This window comes from Maylandia zebra, linkage group LG5 (genome assembly GCF_041146795.1).
Source record: "Maylandia zebra isolate NMK-2024a linkage group LG5, Mzebra_GT3a, whole genome shotgun sequence".
Taxonomy (NCBI): Eukaryota; Metazoa; Chordata; class Actinopteri; order Cichliformes; family Cichlidae; genus Maylandia; species Maylandia zebra.
Genome location: NC_135171.1, coordinates 34,501,279 through 34,527,292, shown reverse-complemented (window position 1 = coordinate 34,527,292; position 26,014 = coordinate 34,501,279). Strand labels below are relative to the sequence as shown.

Sequence of the window (26,014 nt, the reverse complement as noted above, 5' to 3'; positions counted from 1 at the left end):
CGCAGGCATGGTGCTTGTTGCCTAAAAACCACTGACTCCTGCTGAAGTATTACAAGGAACTAGCTTTATGTCCATCAGTGGCGTAATTGTGCTCAGTTATGATTTCAATTCATCAACTATGGCATTGTAATAGTGGTAGCAGATTTCAGGAGTTTACACTGCTTTACTCTAACAAGCAACATTTTGGCCCAGATAACTCAGCACAGAAGTCAGTAGTGATTACTGACACCACTTAAGTAAAAGCTTTTTAGGCCAATAAAAAAAAAGTGTCCCCATTTATTGCCACACTTAGGGTCTATGTGGCAACCTAGTAGTGCTCTAGTGCTATTTTTTATAAGTAGGTTGTTTCAAGCTTGTAAACATGGATTTAACAATGCATCTAAAACTGACTTTGGGCAATGCAGCTAAAGACTATGTCATAACCCCAAAATGTTGACTGTATGTTCAAAAGCAGGTTTAATGATACCAAAACCTGCAGAATCACCCAATAAAATTATTTTGAAATTAAAAATATAAATTTACTTCCCAAATGTGAATTAAACATTAAATTGACATTCTGCCAATGTAATAACTAGATATTAAAATGACAAATTAGCTTGAAGAGCATGAGTTCAAATGAATAATTTATCTGTGCAAACACTGCATACTCAAGTCTCTATGAAAGAATTATAATTGCGTTAAACAGCTTTGCTTTAAAAAGGCTGACTATATAATGAAACTCTGGATCACTGCTCTTTGTGTGAAAGCAGTCAATTATTAATATGCCAGTCATGAATGTGAACTTGACTGATAACTGGGTTTAATGTAATGCTACATAAAGAGTTGGGAAATAGGTCATACAGTAGAGGGGGGAAAGTAAGTTGTGTGCTGGGTCGGGAGCCATATATGGCATCTCAATGTAAGACAATGTTCTTCAAACTGTATGGTTGTGTCGAAAAAAAATAATTCTAATAATGTGAAAGTCAAGTACTTATCATTTTAACCCTCAAACACAGACCTCGGATGGCCATTGAACTTCTATAAGCAATGTATGTTTGTAATCCTACATTGCTTGCATCTTTCACAGCACACATTTTCAACCTTAAAACTTCACATTTAACATGAAAAATGTGAAGTTTGTAGAAAATGTGCATTGAGTTTCCTACAAAGTCAGTGGGAAATATATAGCAGTCATATATAAAATATTGTTCTGCAATTGAAAGAAGAGAAGAATCATCTCTTTTTAGCATTCACAGCCTCACAGACCTTTTATCCAAAGACTTCAAACCTGGATTGATCTGTCCATTCTCTCCATACCACTTTTTTTCTTCTTTTTTTAACCATTTATAAGCGGGCGGTTGAGGACCACTAAAGCATTTGTTTCTCAAAAAACACCTGGTTCTCAAAACCCTTTCAGCTCTGCCACAAGGGTTTTTCAAAAAGGCTTTTCGAATTACCAGTTAGCCTTTTAACATAAAAACTTGCATTTGGTAACAGAATGTGCCACTTAAATACGAGAATGACAGCTGCCAAAAAGGGCCCTGTAACACGTGATGTAACCCATCACTGATTCATAAAACTTATTCTAATAAACTTTAATTGACATAAGATGTTGTCAATTCAAAACTAATACCAAATGACCCTAAAAGTGTATATTTGAGTGTCTATAACTGACCTGAAAAGTTGAGACGACGAATATGCTTCAGCAGATGAGTGCCATTTATGGGGTCCATTTTAGCGCAGAGACCAACCTTGCCCGGGCACAGCTCCTTGTGCATGTTGTGCAAGGCATGAGCCATTGCATAGACGGCATCAATAACAAACTGTACCTTTCCTTCCTGCTCATATTGCGAGTCCTTTCCGATTCGCTCCTGATCTGAAAGACATAGACAGATGCATGTGTGTGGTTTTATAAGTATTAATTGGTTAAAAGAATTCATGAAATAATTCAAATCGTGGTAAGTGATATATGTAATGATCTGCAGTCATTCATTTGGTTTGGTCACCATGTCAAGGACAAGGTTGAGTCCAGTATTAGTATCCATGTAGTCAAGCAATCATGTTTGAGACAGAAAAAAGATTTTACAAGTAGATTTAAACGACTCAATCAGGCAAAAAATCTGTAGCTCTATCAGCCACATCATGCAATTAAGAAAACTGTATTCATTTAAAGGCATGAGCGGTTTCCATGAGTGGATCCAGCTTAAAGAATTATCTACTTGTGAGTTTGTCTCTGACACTTGTTTAAAGAAGGCCGATGATAAAGTTGCATATTCAGTGCCTGTTCTAGACAATTAATATGCACAATTATAGCAAAAAAAAAAAAAAATCCATCTTGAAACTAATTTATAAAGTAACTTGATGAAGATACTACTGATGTGTGCCAATAGTCAGGAAAACTTATCTTCTCAACACTTGTCTTCTGTGTCATCCCCACTCTGGATGGCAGCTTTTAGATAAGACAATTGTGTTCACGCTACTTGGAATGAGCTAAACCTTTTAAACGAAGGGTGTGGCATCAGTCCAAAAGACAGAAGAAAATGCATTGCTCCTCAGTGAGTCTTATTTTTTATGTACTGAATGGTGTTGCCTCTTGCAATTAGCTAGAAAGTAAATATCTGGATCGCTGCAGAGGACCAAATCAATTCTAATATCTGGAGTGCAAGGTCTTCTCCTCTGGGAAATCTCATCTGTTAAAAATGAAGAGTCTTTCTTATATCTTCTGAAGGAGTAGTAGAGTTCCCTCTGTGTGATTTTCGTGAGCATTATGTTTTGGGCCTGCATTTCTATTCTACAAATTTTAAAAATATGCCTCATGCTATTTTTCATTAGTTGCTTTAAACAGTTCTTTCAATTTGATCAATTTTTTGTATTCTTTACCTTCTTGACTGAGTGTCCAACTCTGAATTCAGTATTTATTGCCTGGTTCAATTTAGAAGACCCAAAGAAGCAGGAAATAGAGACATCCATTCACAGGACAGGGATAATCCCCTTATGGGCTCAATGTAATAACTCGTGATAGGAGTTTATTAATCCTGGCTCAGGTTGTTCCAGAGGTTTTTGTGATTGTTAATTGCTGTGAGGAGGTGGGGTCTAAGGAGATACAACGTGCCAATCCTAACTTCGGCTGTCTGCTCACATGCATGAAGTCTTAAAGCTGTTTCTATGTAAATCTCCTGTATGTGCATTAGCCATTATTAAAAGCAGGTGTGTTCAATTAAGATTTACAATAGACTAATTACTAGGGATAAGCTAATGATAGAGCTGCATAGAATTCAATTAGGCTTTGCAAGTTAATAAGCACACAGCAGGGAATGAGCTGCTGATACTCACACAATAATTTCCATATTGTTGGTTGAAAAAAATACTTGATCCTATAGAGCTTCTTAACTTACTTCCATATTTTTCAGTATATTTCAGTAAGTAATTTGGTTAAATTCTAGGTTAATGCATTAGTAAACTAGAGTCTTTTTAAACATGACAAAAAGTAAGTTAAACCAATTTTGCCATAGGACAGAGAGTAACTAAATCAAAACCTAAGCCATGCCAAAACCTGACTCTATTTAAAAGTAGAGTTTACTGTAATGCAGTGAATGATTTTCAAAAATAAAAATGGACAGACCTGCATTATACTAAACATCTCTTAATCTTTTAAATCAGGTGTTTTCAGTCTCATTGCCACAGACCAAGCACCAAGGATGTAGTCAGTTTTTCTAAACATTTGTGAAAGAATAGGTTGTTTTAAAGAGCTCACTGAATCCGAATGTAGTACTCTAATAGGATGCCACAAATACAACAAGTTAAAGTCACAAAATTTCTTAAACATAAAAAATAAAAAAAAATTTTATATAAAACATTGGTATTGGTTGAAAATTCCACAGTTGGTGCCTCCCCTTCATATAATTGTTCAAACAAATACGGCTTAATAACAAGAAAGACATTATACTGTCAGAACCGATGTGAACTAATGAACTACAAATGATCAATATCAATATTAAAAGCCACCTTAACAAACCTCAACCATATACAGGCTAGAACAGTTTTTTGTGACTATGTGGTTATCTGATACTTTTGGACATGCCGATATACATCTTTCACAAGTAAACTTTTTCCTAAACATTATCATGCAACAACTATCCTCTTGAGGTGCAAGCTATTTTCGGCAGCTACTTCAATCCGAGAGAGTGCTAGCCTCCAAATCAGCAAAGGTCTCCTTCTGTTAGCCATCTTTCATTTGCTAGATCTCCAGCTCCTCACTGCAGACCAAAGGGGTTTTAAGTCTCAGATTATCTCATGAGCTTTTGAAAATGCATGAATTATTGTTGGAGGTTACGGCTCAGTAATTAAGGGCCACAGGGCCTTGATTGGACAGAGATTGTCACAGTTTGGCCGCCATGCTTATGCCGTGGGGAATCCTGTGAGCCAGAGTGGGTGTGAGAGTGATATTTCTCTCTCAGTCTTGGCAGGCCACCCACACTAACTTTGTATTGTCTCTTCTCCATAAGACAGTTTCCCTTTTTCCTTCTGTCTCTCTTTGTAGCTAACTCCTCATTGGCATTTTGGCACTCTCGCACAACTTTTCCAAGCTGGCGTTTTGCTTTCAGAGAAATCCTTTTAGATTAAGCAAAGCAGAAGCTGAGTGTGGGTGTCTTCCACTGAGGTGAAACACAAGACATTATGTGACAGACAGTGTGGGCACAAAACCTTTGACCTATTTTTCAGCTTACGACCGGCTGCAGGCCATCCAATCCACTGAGGCAATCGGACCATCTTTTAAGTTAATGTGACGCTGCTGACATGTGTCATGCACCTTCATTTCACATTTTCTGTGAATTTTCCTATACGTGATTGTAGAGCTAAAGTCTCAATTCATGTCGGACTAAAAATGTGCTGTTGTGTGTATGTTTTCAGTCAAACAGAAATAGTAATTTAAAGTATATTAAAAAAATATCAAAAATGATAACAAATATGATATCACATTTAAAAAACTGTTATTGGATTAATACTCAAAAAAGAAAACTCTAAAAATTGGTTATTGAAGCAAATAATTAAAATGCAACTTCAAGCAAATGTAATTTCAATATTAACACTGATTTAAAAAAAAAAATAATTTTACAACTATACTGTATTAATGTTCAATAAACATGTCACAGCTGGTTTTATCACCCACAAAGCCATTGATAAGTCACAACAATGTAATAAACAACAGTGTAACCAACAAATGGTACCTTTTGAGCCCCTCAGAACCAACTGAACAATGTTTAAACCCCACAGCCTTCCTGAATATTGTCTGTGTTTATCCCTTTTTGACCGCAGTCTACCCATCTTCTGATGGCTGCTTGCAGTTGGATAATGTTCCATGTCACAAAGCTCATCTCAAACGTGTCTCTTGAACATGACAAAGAATCCATTGTCCTCAAAATGCCTCCAGAGTCTCTAGATCTAATCTAATAGTGAGCTGCATTGGGATGTGGTGAAACAAAGATTTGCTGGATGGTTGTGCAGTTGACAAATCTGGAGCAACTGTGTGATGCTATTATGTCAATATGGACCAGAATCTCAGAGCAATGTTTCCTGTCACCTTGTTGAATATGAAGAATTAGGGCAGTTCTCGAGGCAAACCCAGTCCAGGATTGGGGTTGACCTGGATTAGGCTGAAGTGGAGTCCAACTCAGGTGCACCTATTAAAGTGGCCAATTAGTGTATATGCAAATAACCTATTTGGTTACATCATATTAGCAAACAGATTTCAAAACCTACCCCAGTCAAATTTCTAACTAATTAAATGTAATTGCTATTTACTGATTAATAGTTGTATTAGTTGTATCGTCTTTTTCATGTTCTCACGCTTGGAATCAACTCAAGGGTAGGCTTTAAATTTTAAACTATTTAAACTCTCCATCACACCACTGATCAGAGATTTTCTGCTTCCTAAAATAATTTAATCTATTTCCACAATGAATTCAATTACTTTTTACAAAATCCTTTTTGTAATAAAAGGGCAAGCTGTCCAATATATTCCCCATCTCTTACCCAGAGAAGGCTGAAAACCCCCCTAGTCACCCTGGAACGCTGTTTAGGGTGAGCAGTATAAAAATAGATGGTTGGATGTGAGAGCACATGCGCGGTTTATCTGCATTACTTTCTCTGTGCTGTTCCGCTCACATCGTTAATACAGAGGCGAAACACACAGCCAGCGAAATGGGTCCCTGCTCTACCTCCCCTCTCCTCTCAACATTAATCAATATCAGTTTTACATCTCCTTCATTCCCAGATAAAAGACAAGTCTCACTTTTTTTCTTCAGTCACTCATGCCCTCCTTATCCTTTGATCACACTAAGCAGTCTAACCCTCTCAGGACACTGATAATTCTGCAGCATGCCCCATGTGGTTTTTGCACAGCTGCCACAGGGACACTGCAAAGCTCCCCACCAGTGAAGAGGCAGCTCAAGTGTCATACTTTAACCTCAAACAAATTCTGTGAGACTCTCACTCCCTGTGAAGCAGAGCTGATAGGGAAGTTTAATACTAAAATGTCTGTAATGAGCGAGACAAGTGATAGAAGAACAGCTACTTAGTGTGAGATGCAGGTGCCTATACAACACTCACTCCTAGTATAGAGATAAACTTAACGATGTCAATGTGGGTATTTTCAGAGCTATTAATTTAGCTTCTGCAGCAACTGAAGGCTAAAAATATTTCTAGTGCATAATCATTGAGAGTACAAATAATCATTAAAGATCATCATTGGTTTTATTGGTAGATAACAATCATTATATGTTTGCTTCATTTGCTCTTTTTCCTTGTCTCGTTGTGGAACACTTCCTCGTATAACAGTTTTTCCCCATTTATAGTTTTGGTTTCATTGATTGAATCCATCTTGCAGATAAAACACACATTTACATTTTGAAGCAGAGCATCTTTATTTTTAAGGATTAAACTGGAGATTCTCTATAGATTTATAAATTCAGCAAATCCCATAACATAAAACAGAGCTTTGATATCTCTGATCAAAAACTAAACTAACCTTGATCTCTACAGTGATGAATTCAGTAACTTTGTTATAGTGTGTGTGTGTCTGAGGGAGTGAGAGGTCGCTGCAAGGGTCACTGCAAATAAGTACAGGGCCGAGTGATCACCTTTACTTTGATGAAAATTTCTATCCTGATCAGAGCGGTTCCTTCTGATAATGCATGAAGGGTCACCTCAGGGAAATTTTGGGCCAGTACTCATAACCTTTATCAGAATGCAAAGTTAAGGAATATCTTTGGGAAAATTGTGTTAGAGAATAGATTTCCAGAGACCTGCCAAATAAGTACCAAGGTGTATTAAGCCTGTTTTGGTTGCAGAAAATAACCCAACAAAATAAGCCACATTAATGCTCCCTTACTTCATTATAATAAACTCTGTTGCTGTAATTGCTCAAAAATGCAGTACCCAGCTATTTTAAGAAATGATTTGGCCTTTTGTTTTGTTTTGTTTTTCAAAAAACAAAACAAAAACAATGCGACCTGATGAGTTTTAAAGGTCTGCATCATCTACAAGAAACACAAGGACTATGGAGTGCCACAGACAGAGCTGGAAAGTCAGACAGTATTAATAAACAGTTTGACATTTTGTTTTGTTTTGGTCTGCACAGAATTTTGTGACATTAAGAAATATTTAGATTACCAACTGGCTTATCTTCTATAACTTGGGAGGGAGGAAACAGGGTGGTTTGTTTATTTGCAATTTTTACCACCAAACACTAATTCAAAACATATATTGTAAATCTTCCCCCAGACCCATGTGTTAATATCAATCTAGATCGGTATTCAACATTCAGTATTAAACTACTACAGATATTTCAAGACACAAAGAAGAATAAATGGAAATACATTTGCTCCCAAACATAAACAATGTGCCATGTTTTCCATCTCATTTATATAAGGAAATGAAAACATGGTATGAGTGTTGGCCATGGTGTTGATCAGACTGCAGACTCCCAGAGGGTCACTGGAGTTATCTAGTTTTTTTGTTCTTGGCAACATTTCCTCTTGGGGGGGTGGGCAGGTCAGTGTAGCCAATCAGTAGACAAATTGATCCATCAGTACTATCTTATCCACCTGAGTGATGCCCTGAATGTAACCCTCTGTGTTATCTCTTTAGAATACTCTGTGTTGGGTTTTATTGCCTGTGAACACAGCACCAGCTGTTGGTTCTGCAGCTCACCCCTTGAGTAAAAGTATGTCTCTGGTGTATTTTGTTTGTACTGTTTCACCAGGGCTGTTTCAGTTATTTATTGTTTTACCAACCCTGCCCTTTATCTACAAATAAATAAACATTAAGATTCTCTAGAGTCTCAGCACAGGGGTCCTTGTCTTTTATCATTACATGTTATTATACACATTAGTACAGCAGAGGTAAGTGGCATGATCATCCACAATCACGCATAATTGCATGTCAACATGCCCATTTACACCGTACGTCAGAATTGCTTTGCTTTGGTGTAGTTGTTATGACTTCTTATGCTCAACAAAGGAAGAAAAGCAGGTTTTACTGTACCTCCATGTTACACCCCGGCCTAGGCAACCGGAGTGCAACACGAAAAAAGTAAAAATAAAGAAAAAAAAACACACACAAAAAACCCCACTAAAGCTCACCACCAAAATCCCGAAACGAAAGTATCGACAAATCTATTTACAACAAACTATTTATTTACAACAAAACACCAAACTATTTACAACACGGGGGAGATCGCGACCATGACACACTGAAACACAGGGTTTAAATACCTAGAGGGAGGAATCAGGAAAATGGACAACAAGAGGGAAACACAGCTGGGGCAACTCAGAACTGACGAGACAGGGAAACGTAAACTGAAAAGACTAAGATAACACAGACTTTCAAAGTAAAACAGGAAACACATAACAGTCACGCCAAAAACAACACACTGACAACACCGAAACGTAACACTCCACTGTCAGTGGTTGAAGAAAATTTGGAAACATTAAGGTAAAAGATGCAAAATAAGTCAATTCAACATTTGCAATACAAAGTAATGTATAGCGATTTAGTAGTATATCAGGTAGTCCAACTGCTATATTACAAAACAAATATTATTATTTGTCAGTATATTTGTGTTGCCATTTATACCAACTGATAAATGATGTGAAGACGAGATGGGAGAAACACCCTTCAACCATGTCCTGAGTGTTGCATTACATAGTTTGTCCACCAGGGGGTATTCTGCAACTTCCCTGTTGCCAAAAGGTGTGGCCACAAACACAACAACAAGCTGAGGAGTAGAGCATAATTAATTAACCTAGGACTTGTTGTGATGATAAGTTTATTTATAAAACTGCACTGTTATATTATCTTAGTAATAACTTAAATAGCTTCACATAAAAAAATATGGACTGATATAATGGGATTTTTAAATTGCTTAATATCGATATCAGTCTTGAGAATCCTGTATCAGCTGGGGTCTCATATCAAGTATATTTTTCATAGAGTTAATTGAGAAACTGTTTAGAGGTAATATATCTAAATGGGAATGTCTCCTCTGGCAGTTAACTACCTGACAAATCAGAGTTCTTCATCACATTTAGAAAAGTAAGCTGTAAATTTTGCACTGCCACAAAGTCCTCTTGACTGAGTGGTCTATTACAGTCACTTCAAATTTTACCATGCAATAAATAGCATGGTAAAATCTTTGGAAATCTTTCACAAATAAATAAATAAATAAAATTATTCTATATTATTCATGTTATATCGTAGGGTAATGCACAGCTGTGACCGATGCATATAGCATTGTAAGACAACGTACAACCACCTTAAAAATCTAATTTAGTCATGCTGTAAATCCCACCTCCACAAAGCCTGCTGGTTTGGAGCATTTTGTGATTTATGGCACTACTGAAGTGCACTAAGAGGGATTCCCCCCTCCCTGCAACAAAATCAGTTTGTTTGTTTTTTGCAACCAAAAATTGCCAGAAGAAAAAGTAAAGCTGGTTCCTCATAAGAACTAAATATAAAAAAATGAAAAGAATAAAGACAATGAAGAGTGTAACATTAACCTGTGGCCTCACAACAGCTGAACTGAGTGAAGATAGCATGCATTTTCAACACAAATTCCATCATTAGTAAGAGAATCATGTACTCCTATTGTCCGCCACCCATTCAAGCAGTGTACTGTATTTTGTTTTGGTTCTTTCTGCTGCTGCAGTCCCGATGAGTGCTGTCAACCTAACGAGGCACTTCATGGGTTTTTTTTTGGGGGGGGGGGGTTTAACATTAAAAGCTATCTAGATCTATAAATTTTGAATTAGCATTAACTGAAGGGCTGAAGAAATAAGAAATAAAAGCAAAGTAAACTTTGCCAGTCAGGTCACTATTTCAGAAAATGACTGTGCTCACATTCATAAATGTTACTGTACATGTGAATCTGTGCAATGCGCCGACTCCAAATCCTGCCCAGATTCTGTCTTTGATGTTTTTCTTTCTCTTACTCATAATGCTGCAGCATGTGAAACTCAGCCCAGCCACTGATGTGTGGATTACCGCCATATAAAGCCAGTGTGGAAGTATTGTACGCACGCTGTCACGACACAGTCTTGTTTATAAATACTAGTGTATGTGTGGAAACTGGTGTATGTAGATTGGGGATATACACATCTGGCTCCAGGGCAGAGTGGTGGCTCGGTGGTTAGTGCTTTCACCGTACAGCAGCTAGATTGTTACTTTTATTTCCTTTGATTTCTTGGAGTTTGCATGGTTTCCGCCTAAAGACAAATTGCTCATTCTTAACTGTAAATTCAAGAGAGGGATTTTTTAAACGTTGTGTTCTCTAATTGTGTGCTGATCTATTTTTCTGTCCATGCTGTATGCCCCCCAAATTATTCCTCATTCCCAACTATGTTATGAAGCATAATGTGATTGTTTGTGATTGACTTCTTTATCTGCTGTATATTTTGTGTCCTCACAGTGAGCTGTCTCGATTTAGTATATGTTTATTTCAGAGGCAAGTGGGGGCTATATGAAATTACAATAATTCAATCAAATTCAACTTTCTTTTTATTACCAAAAGAATGACACAGAGCACTATTATATCCAGCTTTCCATGATCCTCTAAAGCACAATACTGTCACATTTTAAGAATAAAGAGAATATGCAAGTAATTTGTAAGCGTAAATTTATCGTCATATTAAATAATTCAAATCTGGGCATTTGAGTGTTAATTTTTTAGGTTGTTGAAAAGCCACTGAGTCATCACTTGGACTCTTCTTTTAGAGGAAAGAACTGATCCTAACAGTCCAGTTGTGATGATCTGCCTTTAATGGCAATACTAGCTACCTGTAATTAAGAAGATATGGATTATTACTGCATGAAATCTGCAACAATTCTGCAGTGTTTGGCTGTAATGATGGTCATTATCATACAAATCTTATTTGTGTCTCTGGTTTCTTCTCTGTTGTATTGTTACATTTTCCAGCAGACTTCAGTGTTATGCTGTAGTTATTAATTAGTCATTTTGCTACTCTGCATACGTTAGGGAGAAATATTTCCATTAATTGATGTCACTCGAGGGTTGAGGCTATACGTGGCAATTTTCAAACTTGGGAGATTCTCAAGGGATCACTAAGACCTGACAGTCGAGAGCAATGTTAGACTGTTTCTTGGCAGTGTTCTTGCTTGCTGGGCTGCATACAGCAACTCTTACTTGAGTTTTTCCCCACCAATAACACACCTAATTCTTCTTCTTTTTTTTCACCTGTTCCTTTTATGGGTCACCACAACAAATCCTTGCCTTCATGCCACCCCTATCCCTTGCATCCTCTTCTGTCACACTAACCCTCTGCATATCCTCCTTCATGACTTCCATGAATCTTTCCTGTGATATCCCACTTTTACTCATCCCTGGCAGCTCAATTTTTAACATCCTTTGTCTGGTATATCCACTTTCTCTCTTCTGATATACTCATTCTGGGTACTTCCAACAAAAAATCTTAACATCTTGAACTCACCTCCACCTCCAGCTCAGCCTCCTATCTTTCCATTTGTGTCACCGTCTACAAACCATATATCATAAGAGGCCATCTTGCAAAACTTCCCTTTCAACTCTTACTGCTATCCTACTGTCACAAATCACTCCTGGCACTTGTGTCCACCAAACCTGTAGTGTCTTTTTCCTCTCTCGGATAGTTGATAGTTGCATACTTGTCCATTTTCACTTCCTCTGCTCCGTGTAGATTCCCTGTTACATCTATCATTTACACAAATGTATTCTGCCTTGCTTCTACTTTCATTTCTCTTGTCTCCAAAGCATACCTCCACCTCTCCAGGCTCTCTTCCACCTGCTCCATGCTCTCATTACAGATCACAGCATTGCCTGTGATCATCCTCCTCCACAGAGACGTGTGCCTGACCTCATCTGTCAAACTCCCCATCACCACTGGAAAAAAAGGAGCTCAAAACCAAAATGTCCTGCACCATCCTCACATAGTTCGTTGCCATTCCTGGCTTTCTCATGCAGTATACCACTTTGCTTTCTCTAGACCACAAATACACTATGAAACTCCTTCTGACCTTCGCTACACTCCTCCATCAACACTCTAAGTCAAACACTGGAACTGTGCTCTTTTCTCCACATGAAGCCATACTGCTGTTTGCACCTATCACCTATCTTCTTAACCCAGTGGTTCTTAACCTGGGTTCGATCGAACCCTAGGGGTTCGGTGAGTCAGTCTCAGGGGTTCGGCAGAGCCTCCGCCTTGACATGCACGGCTCATTTTGTGCACCAGTAAAAAAACATATCTATGTCTTGAATTTGAAAAAAAAAAAAATCATATTTTATTTTTCACTAAAGAGGGGATCAATGACTGCACATATGAAACTGGTGGGGTTCGGTACCTCCAACAAGGTTAAGAACCACTGTCTTAACCTAACTTCAGCAGCTCTTTTCCATATCTTCATGATCTGGCTCGCCAACTTTATCTCTCTGTAGTTACTACAGCTCTGCACATCACCCTTGTTCCTGAAAAGCACCAGTAAACTTCCTCTCTATTGCTCAGGCATCCTCTCACTGTCCAAGATTTTATTAAACAATCTGGTTAAAAAGTCTCACAGTAGTCCTGTCAGCTTTCTTCATCAGCCCGACTACTTTCCATGTTTTCTTTGCTAATCTCTTCCTTTAAATACTTTCCTGCAGTAGCATTTATGAATGTGACCACCATTGCGTCACTCTGTCTTCTTTACTCTGTCCAGAGAATAGGACAAATGCCCTCATGGCAGTATCTGTGCAACATTTCTACCATTTAATCCTTGCCTATGTCTTCACTCACTTCCACTTCTTGTTTCCACTTGTGTTTCAGATTGCTTCTTCTGTATAAGATGTAGTGCACCTATGTGTACGTCCTTGCATTCTTATACATCCCTTTGTGTTCCTTCTTCATGTTCACCATAGTCATTTCCATCCTTTTTGCAAAATCCACAACCATCTGTCCTTTTGCATTTCTCTCCTTAACACTATACGTACCCAACACCTCCTCATCACCTCTGTTCCCTTCACCTACATGTCCACTGAAGTCTCATCCAATAACCTCATTACCAATCACCTCCAGTGTTTCTGTCCTTGCTTCCCTTCCACCTGGTCTCTTGCACAAACAATATGCCTTCCTTCTCTCCAGCACATGAACTAGCTCTTTCCCTTTACCAGACTACAGAGTCCCTGCTCTCACCTCCCCACTTAGACCTTCCCTTCTCTCTTGCTACCTACAAACACACCTTCCCCCTTTCTTTGTCTTCACCCAACAGTAACACCGTTTCCGCAGTTATTGTTAACTCTAGCCCTGACTGATCTGGTATAGAAATCGCATATGGAAACCTCAATAATCTGCTTGTTTGATTTTAACACCTGATACCCTTTCTCATGTAACCTTCCCCATTTACCTGGGGCTTGGGACTGGCTATAGAAATAAGCTGGGTTCCAAAAGTGAATCTAATTATCACCTTAGTTTCTTTTGCTTTTTGCTTTTCCAAAATAAATCTATTACTTTTAAAGATACTATAATTGATATTATTTAGCGTTTAAAACAGTGCAAGTTTGTTTTCTTTGAAAAGAAAAAGAAAAAACAGCGAGAAATATCGAATGTGGAACAACGTAGAACGTAAAAGTCTTTTGTCTGAGCCTGTAGAGAATTATAGCCTGAATATACTCCTCCTTTCAGCTTTGCAGAGCTTTATAATCAACTTCAGATCATCGTTTAGGTGTCTAGCCAACAGTTTCAATGTTTTGTTGCACTCTTATTCCTCTCTCAACTTTTTGCAGCCATACCAAGTAGCTGCTTTTAGCAAAAAAAACAACAACTTTAAAATCAACAGTGAGCTGCCTGCATCAGACACGGTTGGTGACTAGCTGTTGAGCATAATGGAGTATTTAGCAGTTAGAAAAGGTAATGCAGTAACAAGGCGTGAATGCTAATAAGAGCTGATCACCAGATATGCTATAAATCCTATATTAAATTAATCAGCTTATAACTACTGCATTATATAGAACTTTGGTTTTGGATTTTTCTTTGGGGAGGGGGGTTCATTTAACTTAGTACGGTTTAGTTTTTACCCTGTTGCAGTTCTCAAGATAGGGCAGAAGTGGGGTGACTGTAAGCAAAATTTCAATTTTGTTATATGTTTTACTACTTAATAGAGGTTTAAATCATGATAAAATATGCAGTGACTTTTCCCACCAAGAGAGATTGTGCTATCTACAGCTGTATAAAGTATGGCATTAAGCCCGAAGCTTTAAGCATGCAGCCAAGCTAAACCATTCACTTGTTATAGCTGTGTGGATAAACACACTAGACTCAGCAGAAATATAGAGCAGCAATGAAATGAGCTGTGAGATGAACTGTGATTTTGAAGACTGAATATATAGCGGTTCCACTTTTAATAGGTGGGCAATGCTGTCAAAACACTTTCCCCACGAGCCAAATGTGTCACCTCCCTCATCATACATTAAAAGAGGAATGTTTTCATGTTGGGTAAAAGTTTAAACAAAAAGAACACAGAATAGCTTTTTCTCAACAGGAGAATATCTTACTTGTGCACTTCTTGAGCCCGGACCCTTTCTTCACAGCATGACGGCTGAGTTTGCAGTTGAAGTTGTTCTCCCAGAATTCAGCAAACCAGATATTCCTTCTGTTGTTTTCCAGCGTTCGACTGATGAAGTAACGATCAAACCCTAAACAGATCAGTCGGTTCATTGTCAGTGATGCGGTCATTCTCAGTGTAAGCAACGCTATATGAGAACCGTAGCTGTCATGTGTTCTAGAGTATATGCAATAATTCAATATCGTGTGCACATTCACTTTGCTTCTTTTTTGTTTTTTATTTGACTGAACTTTTTTACATCTTTGATGATTAAATGAGTGTTGAAGTCATTACAAATAACGTAGTCTTCTGAAAGAGTAAAAGATAAATAGTTTTGTTTTACTTGCATGGAAATAATAAATCACTGATATGTGCACATGATTTTAGAAGGCAGGGAGATCAGATGCTTGCATAATGTCCATCTCTGTACCTCTGATGGACTGACGCTTGGGCAAGATGGTGACTGCTCCCTCTGCCATCTCCTCCTGCTGCACAACCGGAGAGATCTTTGAGCCCCAGCTGTCTGAACCCACCCAGATAAAATGACCTGTCTGGTTGGCCTTTTTCGCTGCATGGAGCAGCCGCCTGTGAAGGTGAGGAAACAGATGTTGCCACAGATAAGGTCAGCTCCACTTTGATTTTGTTGTGCAATTCATTACACAGTAGTCTGGCAGACCCGCACTGAAACGGCTGTGTTCCCACATGTTTGCATGCTGTCTGCTGTAGTCATGTTTTCCTAATCTTCAAAAGAAGTGTTAATCTATTACCAGGTTATACCTGATATCATCTTCATTGGCAAAAAGTATGACGACTCTGGCATTTGGATTTTCTCTGAGTCGCCGGATGACCTTGTCGAACTCTCCTTGCTTGGGCTCCCGGGGAATTTTGACAGACTGGGAGATGCACACACCGCCTAGAAAAACAAATATAGAGACATAAAATAATATGTCAGAGAACTCTCAGACACGCAAACATAAGATTAAAACATCAATGATCAGCCAGTACCGTACTTAATTGAGTGGTTTGAACGTGAAATTAATATGAAATTAAATGTTGTATGTTGCTGAATAAAGCGCGGTGGCTATTAAGTGAGAAACAAACTGTCTTTTAGAGTTTATTAAAGTAACATCATTTTCACTTACTAGCAGCTCTGACCAGGAAAATATTCTTTGCATTTTTGTGGGATAGGAGAAATTATCTTAATTATCAATAATTGAAAGTTCTGTTCACCCATACTATTTGTTGATTCAGAGGATAGGTTTAAAATGTATGCAAAGTATATGACAGCATGAACATTGTCATGAATTTCCATATTTTAATAGTCAATAAAAAAAAGTTTATCTAAATTTATTGAAATATACAGTTTCACTTTTACCTGAACACTGTTGCTACCAGACAGAACGAACACTGAGATTACATGTTACTGTACAAAAAACTGCAACATCTGAAAATCAAAAACAACCTCTGTCAGGTAAGGTAGCGTGAGAGTCTACCAGTACTTTACACACTTTTAAATAATTCCCACTGAAAATTAAATAATGCTCATTCATGGACAAAACAGGTTTTTGTGTGCTGTTAATGCTTGTTAACAATAAAGCTTACTGTGTGTGCTATTCTTCTTCAAACTGTTTTGTTCAAGACTTATAAGGTATAAATGTTCTTAAGTCTGTTTAAGGTATGCTGAAAGCCTGAACCTCAGAGTTTATGCACCAAATGAACAAGGTAATGTTTGTTCATTGTAATGCATACAAAGGACCTTTATGCGACGGGACAGCTTTGCAGCTCTGATTTGTTTTCTGCCATGTTAGGTCCGGCCATGCTGGTTAGCATGACAGCACAAAACACTGGCACAAAAGGCTTTTTTTGAAAGCTTTGTTTCTCCACCGCTGCAGGCATGTTGTGAAGGTTGTGGTTATGTTGGCCTATCCGGTCTCTGTAATAAAACACTGAAATATTATAGGAAGTATGTTCTTTACCCATTAGACAAAGCAGAGTTAGAGAACCTACAAAAGGAAAAAAAATACACTTTGAGTCCTTGCAAAGGCAACAGAGAAAGAGGATGCTGACATGTGTTTTATGCCACTCAAGTGAGTTTTCCTGGGCTTCTCCAACAGGATTTCTTGGGTGAAATTTAGAGCGCCTCAGAGTGCCATGTTTGTCTGAACGATTGTTTCTGAGCTTCCTGCAGCTCTACGGACAGCAGGGACACTGCCAGAGGATTGCTTTGCACATACTTTACACTGTTTATCGTACACAGAAACACAATGTTTAGAAGCCAGAAAGAGTGAGCGGGTCATAACTACTTAAACAACTGCAAAAGCAGTGTGTCTTATTTTTTAACTGTCACAAGTTGCTCTCCAAACTAGTAAAAATGAGAGTACTAGAATGCCGAATGAGTCTTATTTTTACTACACCTACATATATTTAGTTAAGGTGTGTGCACTTTGTAAAAGTCTATGGCCTAGACTCCTGCCATTTGGTGGTCTTCTGCTCTGATGCCCAGCCTAATGAGGGGGCAGCTAAACCTGTCCCCATTTAGCTGTCTAAAAAAGTTTTGAAGTCTGAGACAGAGTCCCTGTGTTGGATGAAACTGTCTCCTCCTTCCTCACCTGTCAGTGAACCTCATTAAGTTTGAGAAGGTCAGACAAATCCTGGCTCAGTCCTCAGACATGCAAAGATTTAAAATGTTGTCAGCAAAAAACCTGCAGGGAATGGCATATAAAGAAGCTCCAAAAGGGATAACAGCATCAGCCAATGATCAGCAGTGATATGCTGTCTTTTCCTAATTTAATTTATTTTTTTCTTTTACAGCACAACTTGGAGCACATATATGTACTTGTATTGGTACTTCTTAAATAAGTGTTCATAAAACTTTTCAGTATAAAAACAGAAATAAGGCAGCAGGATAACTCAATCCTGTAAAAACACAACCAAGCAGAGCTGTTTTTACTTGTGAGTCTCCCCTGTGCGTCATCATTTTATACATCCCACATCAACATGTAAGGGAAACAGAAAGGAAAAGAAAGGAAAGGAAAAGTCAATATTAAACACTTTAATTAGATATTGAGCCAAAGCATGCCACTAGCAGACCATCAGTGCATTTTGACATTGATTGTTCATTCTTCCACCATCTGGTGTTTTGATGATGGGGGTGAGGACGTTCTCTGGCACAAAGGTGTTGAAGATCTAGTGATTAGCAAGGGCACAGCATGTGAATCATCATCACACCATTTAGTTATCGCTCATAGCCTACGTATTCGATTCTCATCCTGGAAGAGATCACTCCTGTTGCAGCAGAAATATTGCCTGAAACAGGTGAACACTCAGAACAACATTGCACTGTTTTTTCAATTACCCTTCCCACTAATGGTATCAGTGAATTCAAACCGTGTCCCATTTTTTTCAGCTTGCCAACTGTCTCTATAGTGCATTTCTTTATTTTATTTTTTTTGGCAAAATGTTGGTTTCACAGGTATTGCACATACCCTTTCGGGAAAATCCATTGGTCCAATAAAACACTACCCTGAAAACATTAAATGTCATACCTTTTGAATTTGTGCAAATATTTTGAATCAGTCAGACAGACTGACACATCTACAGCTTTTTTTTATTGCAGTGGTCCCTGGAAATATGCCATGCAGGGATATTTTTATGCATTTTTCATGCATTTAATGAAATGCCAAAAAAACCCTCACTTTAGCCAAATGTTCTGTGAATTGATTTGTCACCAAAAGCAGTATGCTTAGAAGAGAGGATTATTTCTGTAACAACCTGTACATCTGCGTCACCCACACTCTTATATTCACTACTTTTCTTTTGCAGTTATTCCTCTGTGTAGCTTTTTTCCTTACTATCTATTTTTCCTCCGGCTAAGGGAAACAGCTATCCATGACCACAACACTTGAGCTATATAAATCACTAAACAAATCACAAAGACCAACAGCGATTTGGTGGAGGAAATATTCATTACGAGCATTCCATTTTTGATCCTAAAAGAGATGTTTAGCATGGATAAAAATAACACTTTAACTGTCTTAATGCTTCAGATCATCCTTTAGTTTATGGTAGATATGCTGCAGGATGTGTGTGTCTTGACTGCAGTCATGAGAGCATTTCATCACTTCAACCATTTATGTGTGATGACCCACTTGTCCATTTCACTCAAACAGGATCCATTATTGGTCATTCTGGACATTTAGCAAAATGGATGGGTTTAGATAACTGACAAGCATTCAAGGCGAGCATCTCTTTGCAGTTTCTCACCTGCCACAGCAGAGGACCACCGCAGTGCTATCCTAACAATGTCTTCACTTAAATTAATGGAAACTAATAGTGACAAATAGCTGCTGTGGTGTCAGGCCAACCACAGCCACGCAGTCGGTCTCTGTCACAATAACTGAGCCACCGTTTCTTACTTTTCTCTTTCTGTTTTTAGTTATAGTGAGATGCCTTCCAATGAACACAGACATGCGCAACATGCTGTTAGTGAGATAAACGCAAATCTTCAAAGAAAATGTCAACAAAAAGTCAAGATATCAACAACCACAGCGTTTATTGCATTTGAACTATGTGAACACTGGATTCTATCATCACAAATCAGATTAAATTTACATTTAAAGATCAGGCCATTATAATGACTCCTGTTGGCTTGCTTGTTAAATCTGACAAGTTGTTTCTTCCAAGCAATTCTCTTGTACTAGGTTCTTTTCTTTTTTCACATCACAAGGTGTCATTCTGATAGGGAAAGAAAACAAGGAAAACATCTTCACTGTTTTGTCAATATATAGTGTCAAACTAAGGGAAAACATGTTGAAGATATATGACAAGCTAATTAACACGTAAAAATACAGATGGGCAATAGATGGAAATTAAAACTTAGTGAACACTATTATTATTAAACGTCTAACTCTTTTGGAGACAAATAGTATTGAGAAACACTCGTCATTTCCAGTGACGCGTGGTCACTGGTGTATTTTCAGTGTTTCTTCAAGTTTGATATGTGACCTACTATAATTTTTCAGCTATTTTTTTTATTCATTGTGTTACATGTTGTTAATATGACAAAGATCATTTAATTTCATTTGCTTTTAGTTTGTGAATTTGGTTTGATTTCCCAAAGTGACAGTAATAAATATTTTTTAGGACTCGCACTATGACGCTGCAGTTCTGTTCAGCCCTACGGGGTGTTTACTGTCTTTCAGCTCACTGTTTTTTTTGTTTTGGTTTTTTTTTTTTTACATCCCACAGATTTAATGATTTGAGTGCCGTCAGTTTTTTTTTTCTGTCTGCTAAGAGTTTGTATGTTAATGTTGATCCATCTGTGCTGAATGTGTAAACAGAAAACAGCTTGCTGCCAACTTTTAGAAACTGACAAAATGTTAGAGTTGTGTTTTAAGATTGTACATTTGGTCGCAAGCTAGAGGAACAAACTGAACTTTCAAATTTACCGTCATGTTTGATTTGCACGCTGTACTGACTTTATTTATCTTACAGTGCTATAAAATACGATAACAAATTCACAGGAAGCTTTCAATTACACTAATTGCCCTCTTTGTCAATGATAAGTTAATGATAACGATAGTCAGGTAGGTAATTTGTTTCTTGTGATGACCACTTGCACAACATACTACATGCATACATCCAATGTTCCCTCTAATTTTTCATGTGTCTGAGCGAACACACAAACTCCGTGAGCGGTCCCTTGGACCACAGTGAGCAACAGCAGATGTGTGCACTGTGGTCACGCCGGCATCGAATCCATCCAAGTTACATGGTTTATTAAAATTATCAAATTACAGCGTTTATGTTAGACTACTTTTAATTAACTGCTTTATCCCACTTACAATGAAAATTTAAAAAAAAAAAATCTTGTTCATGACCTGTGTAGTATGTTAACACTATTGGAAGTAAAAATAACTTGAACTCCAATTTTGAAAACAAAACTTTCTTTTTTTTTTTTTATAAAGCTCTGACTTGTATTATGCGTCTGTGGTCTGGGAGAGAGTCCTGCAACTTTCTGTCTGCAAAATACAGTAAATAATGACCAATGTTTGCCAATTAATTATATAGTTACTTCTTCAGAAAAGTAACTGAGTTATGCAAACAACAAAGTTTTTTTTGCAGCTGTCTACCTAAAAATGCAGCCAAGGCGTTTTTTTAAATAAACATTCCAAACTATTTACAGAACAATCAGCTGTTCTGCATCAAGTTTGATGCCACACAAATTATTTGTGCCACTCCAAAAAATAATTTCTGTCCACTATGAGATAAAGGAGAACAACAGCCTGATACCTGCAGGCCTGACAACAGGAGATGTATTACTCCTGCAACACCTGTAACACTCAGCAGTCGCCTCATTGTTCTGACACACACAACAAAACTATTGACTACACTACACACTAACACTAAATTTGCGCTAAACATCGCAAATCTCTCACATCTCAAAACACATCTTTCACATCTTTCCTAAAAAACTAAATGCAATGTTGCCATATCATTTTTTGATTGGTCGACATGGTACATTTTTCGACCAATAGGAAAGGGTAGAGGTTATTTTGGTTTTGTTTTTGCTCACAGGCGGAGAATGCTTTCGAGCCTTTTCCTTATAAAACGCCATTTTTACCGTTTTTTCTGCAGTAAATATAAACAACGATAGTATTCAGGAAGGAAACCAAACATTGCAAATATTTTTTATCATAACTCTGGTTTTACGTGGCCGATCAACACAATTTAAAAACGGGTATAAAGTTCACACTTTCTCCGTCAATTGTTCCGACTGTCCTGCTCACATCTCCAATGGTTGTACACGTTGTCATTAAAGTGGCTTCACTCCACATCAGCCACGCCGCTTTGCTAGCTAAAACACCGGTGTCGGCACATAAGGACGCTGTCATAGCCTGTCAGCAACGTTGATTAGCTGCGTATATACGAATGTGAATCGCATTATTGGTTGGACTATGGGATAAGGTGGCATCGTTCTAATCCCATATGGGAGCAGCCAGTCACTGACTAACACTGCAAAACAGAATTGTTAACGTATTCATTTTAATTTCAATTCAGGTTAGATTTTTTTCTGTGCGCAACGCAGATTTTCTGTGCGGAGAGACCGTGCCAGTAGTGCGCAATTGCGCACGCCTGCAGCTTAGAGGGAACATTGCATACATCCCAAGCCAAGCCATTAACCATGTTACTTACTGTATGTAGTTTCAGATGTGTCAGATTACTACTTTGGATTGCTCAGGTATGCCTGTATAATCCAAACCCCAAGACTTTTTAAACACTTTTCTATTCCTTGTCACTTGGATTTTGTTTTGTTTCCTCAGGATACAACCATTTCTGGAAATTTCATCATTTTTCTTTGTCTGGTGCACAGTGACATACGGTACTCGTGAGATTTTTTAGATTGTCTCAATATTTCAGTCTTGTACCTTTGATTTGAAGATTTCACAACAATAGCAGGTTTGGTTTTGTTATCCCTGCATGCAAGGGCGTAACAGGTAAACACTTTCTCTTTCTCTCAGCAAATATTATTACTGCTAGGAAATTGAAAAACTTGTTGACTTCCTAGAGTATGCATCTTCACCTGGTTGATCATCATCTGCAACTCTGGCATATCTGCAAGGATTAGTATCTTGCCCAGGAATGATAATGTCATCAGAATGAGAAAATAGTTCCAACTCATCAATCCTTTAACCTCTAACTGTGGCCTTCAGGTCATGAACGTTTCAGCACCATTAGGCCCATGAGGTTAAGAATAACAACATTGTTTATAGTATAATTTAGTACAGTGATCTTGATGTTTTGGAGAAAAAAAAACTGTGAACGACAAAAATGTATTAAATCACCATCCTGCAACAACTAAGCCATCATTTGTGGAATTTCTGTATTTCCCATTTAAATCTAAGAGGTTCTGGCGCTTTTGGATTCTGACTGTAAAGAGTTAACTTGAAATTGTGTATATGTGCACAGCAACAGATTTGCTATTTTCACCAATTTACTGTATTAGACCTAATTGCTGTATTATCACAAACAGATTGCAAGTAATTGCCAGCATGCCCTAATTCAACTACAAACTGATAGCAGACTGATACCGTCTTATTCCCATTTTTTTGCCATCTTGATGCACCAAGATCATTTTGAAGACAGCGACTGACCGCGAGTGGTCACAAGCCTGTTCTTGATTTTCAGTGAACCATTTCAAGTCAATGAGATTACAAGTGCTTTGCACATCCTCACAATCGTTTTAGTAGCGTCACCAACCATTATTTTCCTAGTGTGATTGTAGCATAGTATATGCCCGTGAAGATTTTCTTTTTTTTTTTTAATTTCTAAATCATCAAGATCCAATGTTATTTAAGTATCCCCTTCAGTTTTTGAGTAGTATGTTTTGATGCTCAAAATGAGCAACTGCATATATGAATGAATGTCTACGATGGACTGCTCATTTATATAAACCGAGCCCTGATTGCAGACATTTACAAAAATTCTACATTTAACTCTGAAATGTATTTATTGTTATATGCATGAGAAAATAAAGGGAAAATACAGATTTAACTTGCAGCATGATGACTCTTCTATTTAATGTATGCCATTTTTTCTTAAAATAAAAAGACTACTGAGATGCAGACTCAACAAAGGACAAAATGTCACAATATTATCCTGCCTTTATTCTGCAGAAAACTGCACGGCTTTGTATTGTAATATTGTCGGCAGTGAACAACCACTGAAAAATCCAGGATTAATTTTTAAGGATAGACCTACATGAGCTGACAAAGGCTTTCTACTTAAACAGAATTTTTACATTAGCAACAGCCCATTTGCATGTCATGGCTTTTATGTATTAATCTGAGGTAAAACATACTGTAATTCCCTGCTTAAGTCACTACTTGTACAAACTGTGGTGAGCTTGCTAACCTTGCAGCAGTCCTATATAAAAAAAAACTGCTTTTTAATTCTACTACAAACTCTCTCTTCCTGCTCTCTTCCCAAATTTGAATGCATTATGTAAAGAACTCTTTGTCAGTGAAGTTATTTCACAAAAATAAATCAGGTAGGACACAGACGTCCTCACAGTAAACATAGATAGCACTGAATCCCAAATAGTCATCAGACATTGCTGGATTAACGAGGAATAGAGAAAGTAATCTCACAGAGGTCAGCCCTGAATGGATTCATATTGTATGTAGACTTATGATATAACAGTTGCAGAAAAATACATTTAAAAAGACAAATGTGAACTTTTCACTATTATAATGTTCTCGAGAGCTGCACTGTGGTTTTACAAATGAAATGTGAAAAGCAGAAAAGTCAGAAAAGTTCAAGGAAGAGGGAACTGACAAAATATTCAAAGAAGAAAAGAAGATCCTGAGAAACACAGTTTGATGCTAGAAACTAACTCTGCTTGTGATGACTTTACCTTTCTGCTGCATTTACAATACAAAGGCAATTCTGCTGCATTTGCTGTTGGCATAGTTTGCATGAGGAGGTTGTTTTCATAGATATGTGCGATTTGAAATAATTTCTCTACAAATTATTCTCTTTTCTTGCCAAGTGCACACTGTTTAACTTAAACTGCTGTGTGTGACTGATGTGCCTGAAGAAAAAGAAATATACCGTATATATATATATATATATATATATATATATATACATACATATATACATACATAGGAACACGAGAAGCTGAAGCTGGAGAAATACCAAGGGCTCAGAGAAGAGCTCGAGAGGATGTGGAGGGTGAAGGTAACGGTGGTCCCCGTGGTAATCGGAGCACTAGGTGCGGTGACTCCCAAGCTAGGCGAGCGGCTCCAGCAGATCCCGGGAACAACATCGGAGATCTCTGTCCAGAAGAGCGCAGTCCTGGGAACAGCTAAGATACTGCGCAGGACCCTCAAGCTTCCAGGCCTCTGGTAGAGGACCCGAGCTTGAAGGATAAACCGCCCGCAGGGGCGTGCTGGGTGTGTTATATATATATGGCCCACTGATGGGATTTGTTTTTCCAAAATGAATTTCCAAAACATTTTTTTCCAATGCATCTCCTACAACTGTGCCTGGTTGTATACTGTAATCTTTTATGATGGGCCCATGCTCAGTTCCTGTTCAATTAAACCAACAAAATACAATACTATTAGGTCTGAAAACACAATTTGTTGTTTTTTTGCTCTACTGAATTCCCAAATTGTACATCTATCCCCTGTTATTTGTTCACCACACATGTCTTTCTGTGTGTTTAGTCTGAGGAGCCACTCAAGGAAGTAATTAATGTGTGGAAAACACAATCTTGATTTCTTTTTTAAAGCTTTAGATGCTTTTGACTTTAAAGCGCTACTTCATTTTTATGCTTTTCAAGCATATCAAGCAAGTCTCAGACTTCAGTTTGAAATATTGTGTTAAAACAATTGAGAGCAAATACACCGCACCAGTCAAATACCAGTCTTGCACAAACAGAAATAACCACTTCCATTACAGTCAATGATGTGCAACATATACTGTAAAATGATATGCTGAAAGAGCAACATTTGATGGACAATGAAAGTAAAAATACTTGAAGAATAATTCAGAAACTGCAAGAGTTTGTATCTTTGAATTGAGCTACTGAGCTGTCTTTTATTTGGCTCTCTTCCTCCCTGAATCTGGTTCTCCTGGAGATTTCTTCCTATTAAAAGGGAGTTTTTCCTTCCCACTGTTGCCAAAATGCTTGCTCATAGGGGGTCATATGATTGTTGGTGTTTTCCCTGTTTTCTTCGTGTCATTGTAGGGTGTTTACCTTACAATACAAAGCATCTTGAGGCAACTGTTGTTGTAATTTGGCAGTACAGTAGAACCCCGGCTTATGAAGACCCCATTTAATGAAAAATTCAAGTTACGAAGGCACTTAACGGCAATATTTCTGCCCGTGGTACAGCAAAAT

The 26,014-nt window shown here is 37.8% G+C and overlaps 1 protein-coding gene across 6 annotated transcripts in view; it reads right to left on the bottom strand.

Moving 5' to 3' along the window:
- The window catches only part of LOC101481524 (metabotropic glutamate receptor 4), a 210,718-nt gene that overhangs the window by 36,939 nt on the left and 147,765 nt on the right, over nucleotides 1-26,014 (bottom strand). For all 6 annotated transcript variants that reach the window (XR_013098692.1, XM_004547528.4, XM_076884263.1 and 3 more), the window contains exons 4-7: nucleotides 15,883-16,018; nucleotides 15,536-15,690; nucleotides 15,056-15,196; nucleotides 1,655-1,855 (exon numbers count right to left, since the gene is read on the bottom strand). Coding sequence is in view for 5 of the 6 variants with exons in the window: in XM_004547528.4 (XP_004547585.2) it covers nucleotides 1,655-1,855; nucleotides 15,056-15,196; nucleotides 15,536-15,690; nucleotides 15,883-16,018 (633 nt within the window). In the remaining variant the exon portion in view is untranslated. The remainder of the gene's footprint in view (nucleotides 1-1,654; nucleotides 1,856-15,055; nucleotides 15,197-15,535; nucleotides 15,691-15,882; nucleotides 16,019-26,014) is intronic.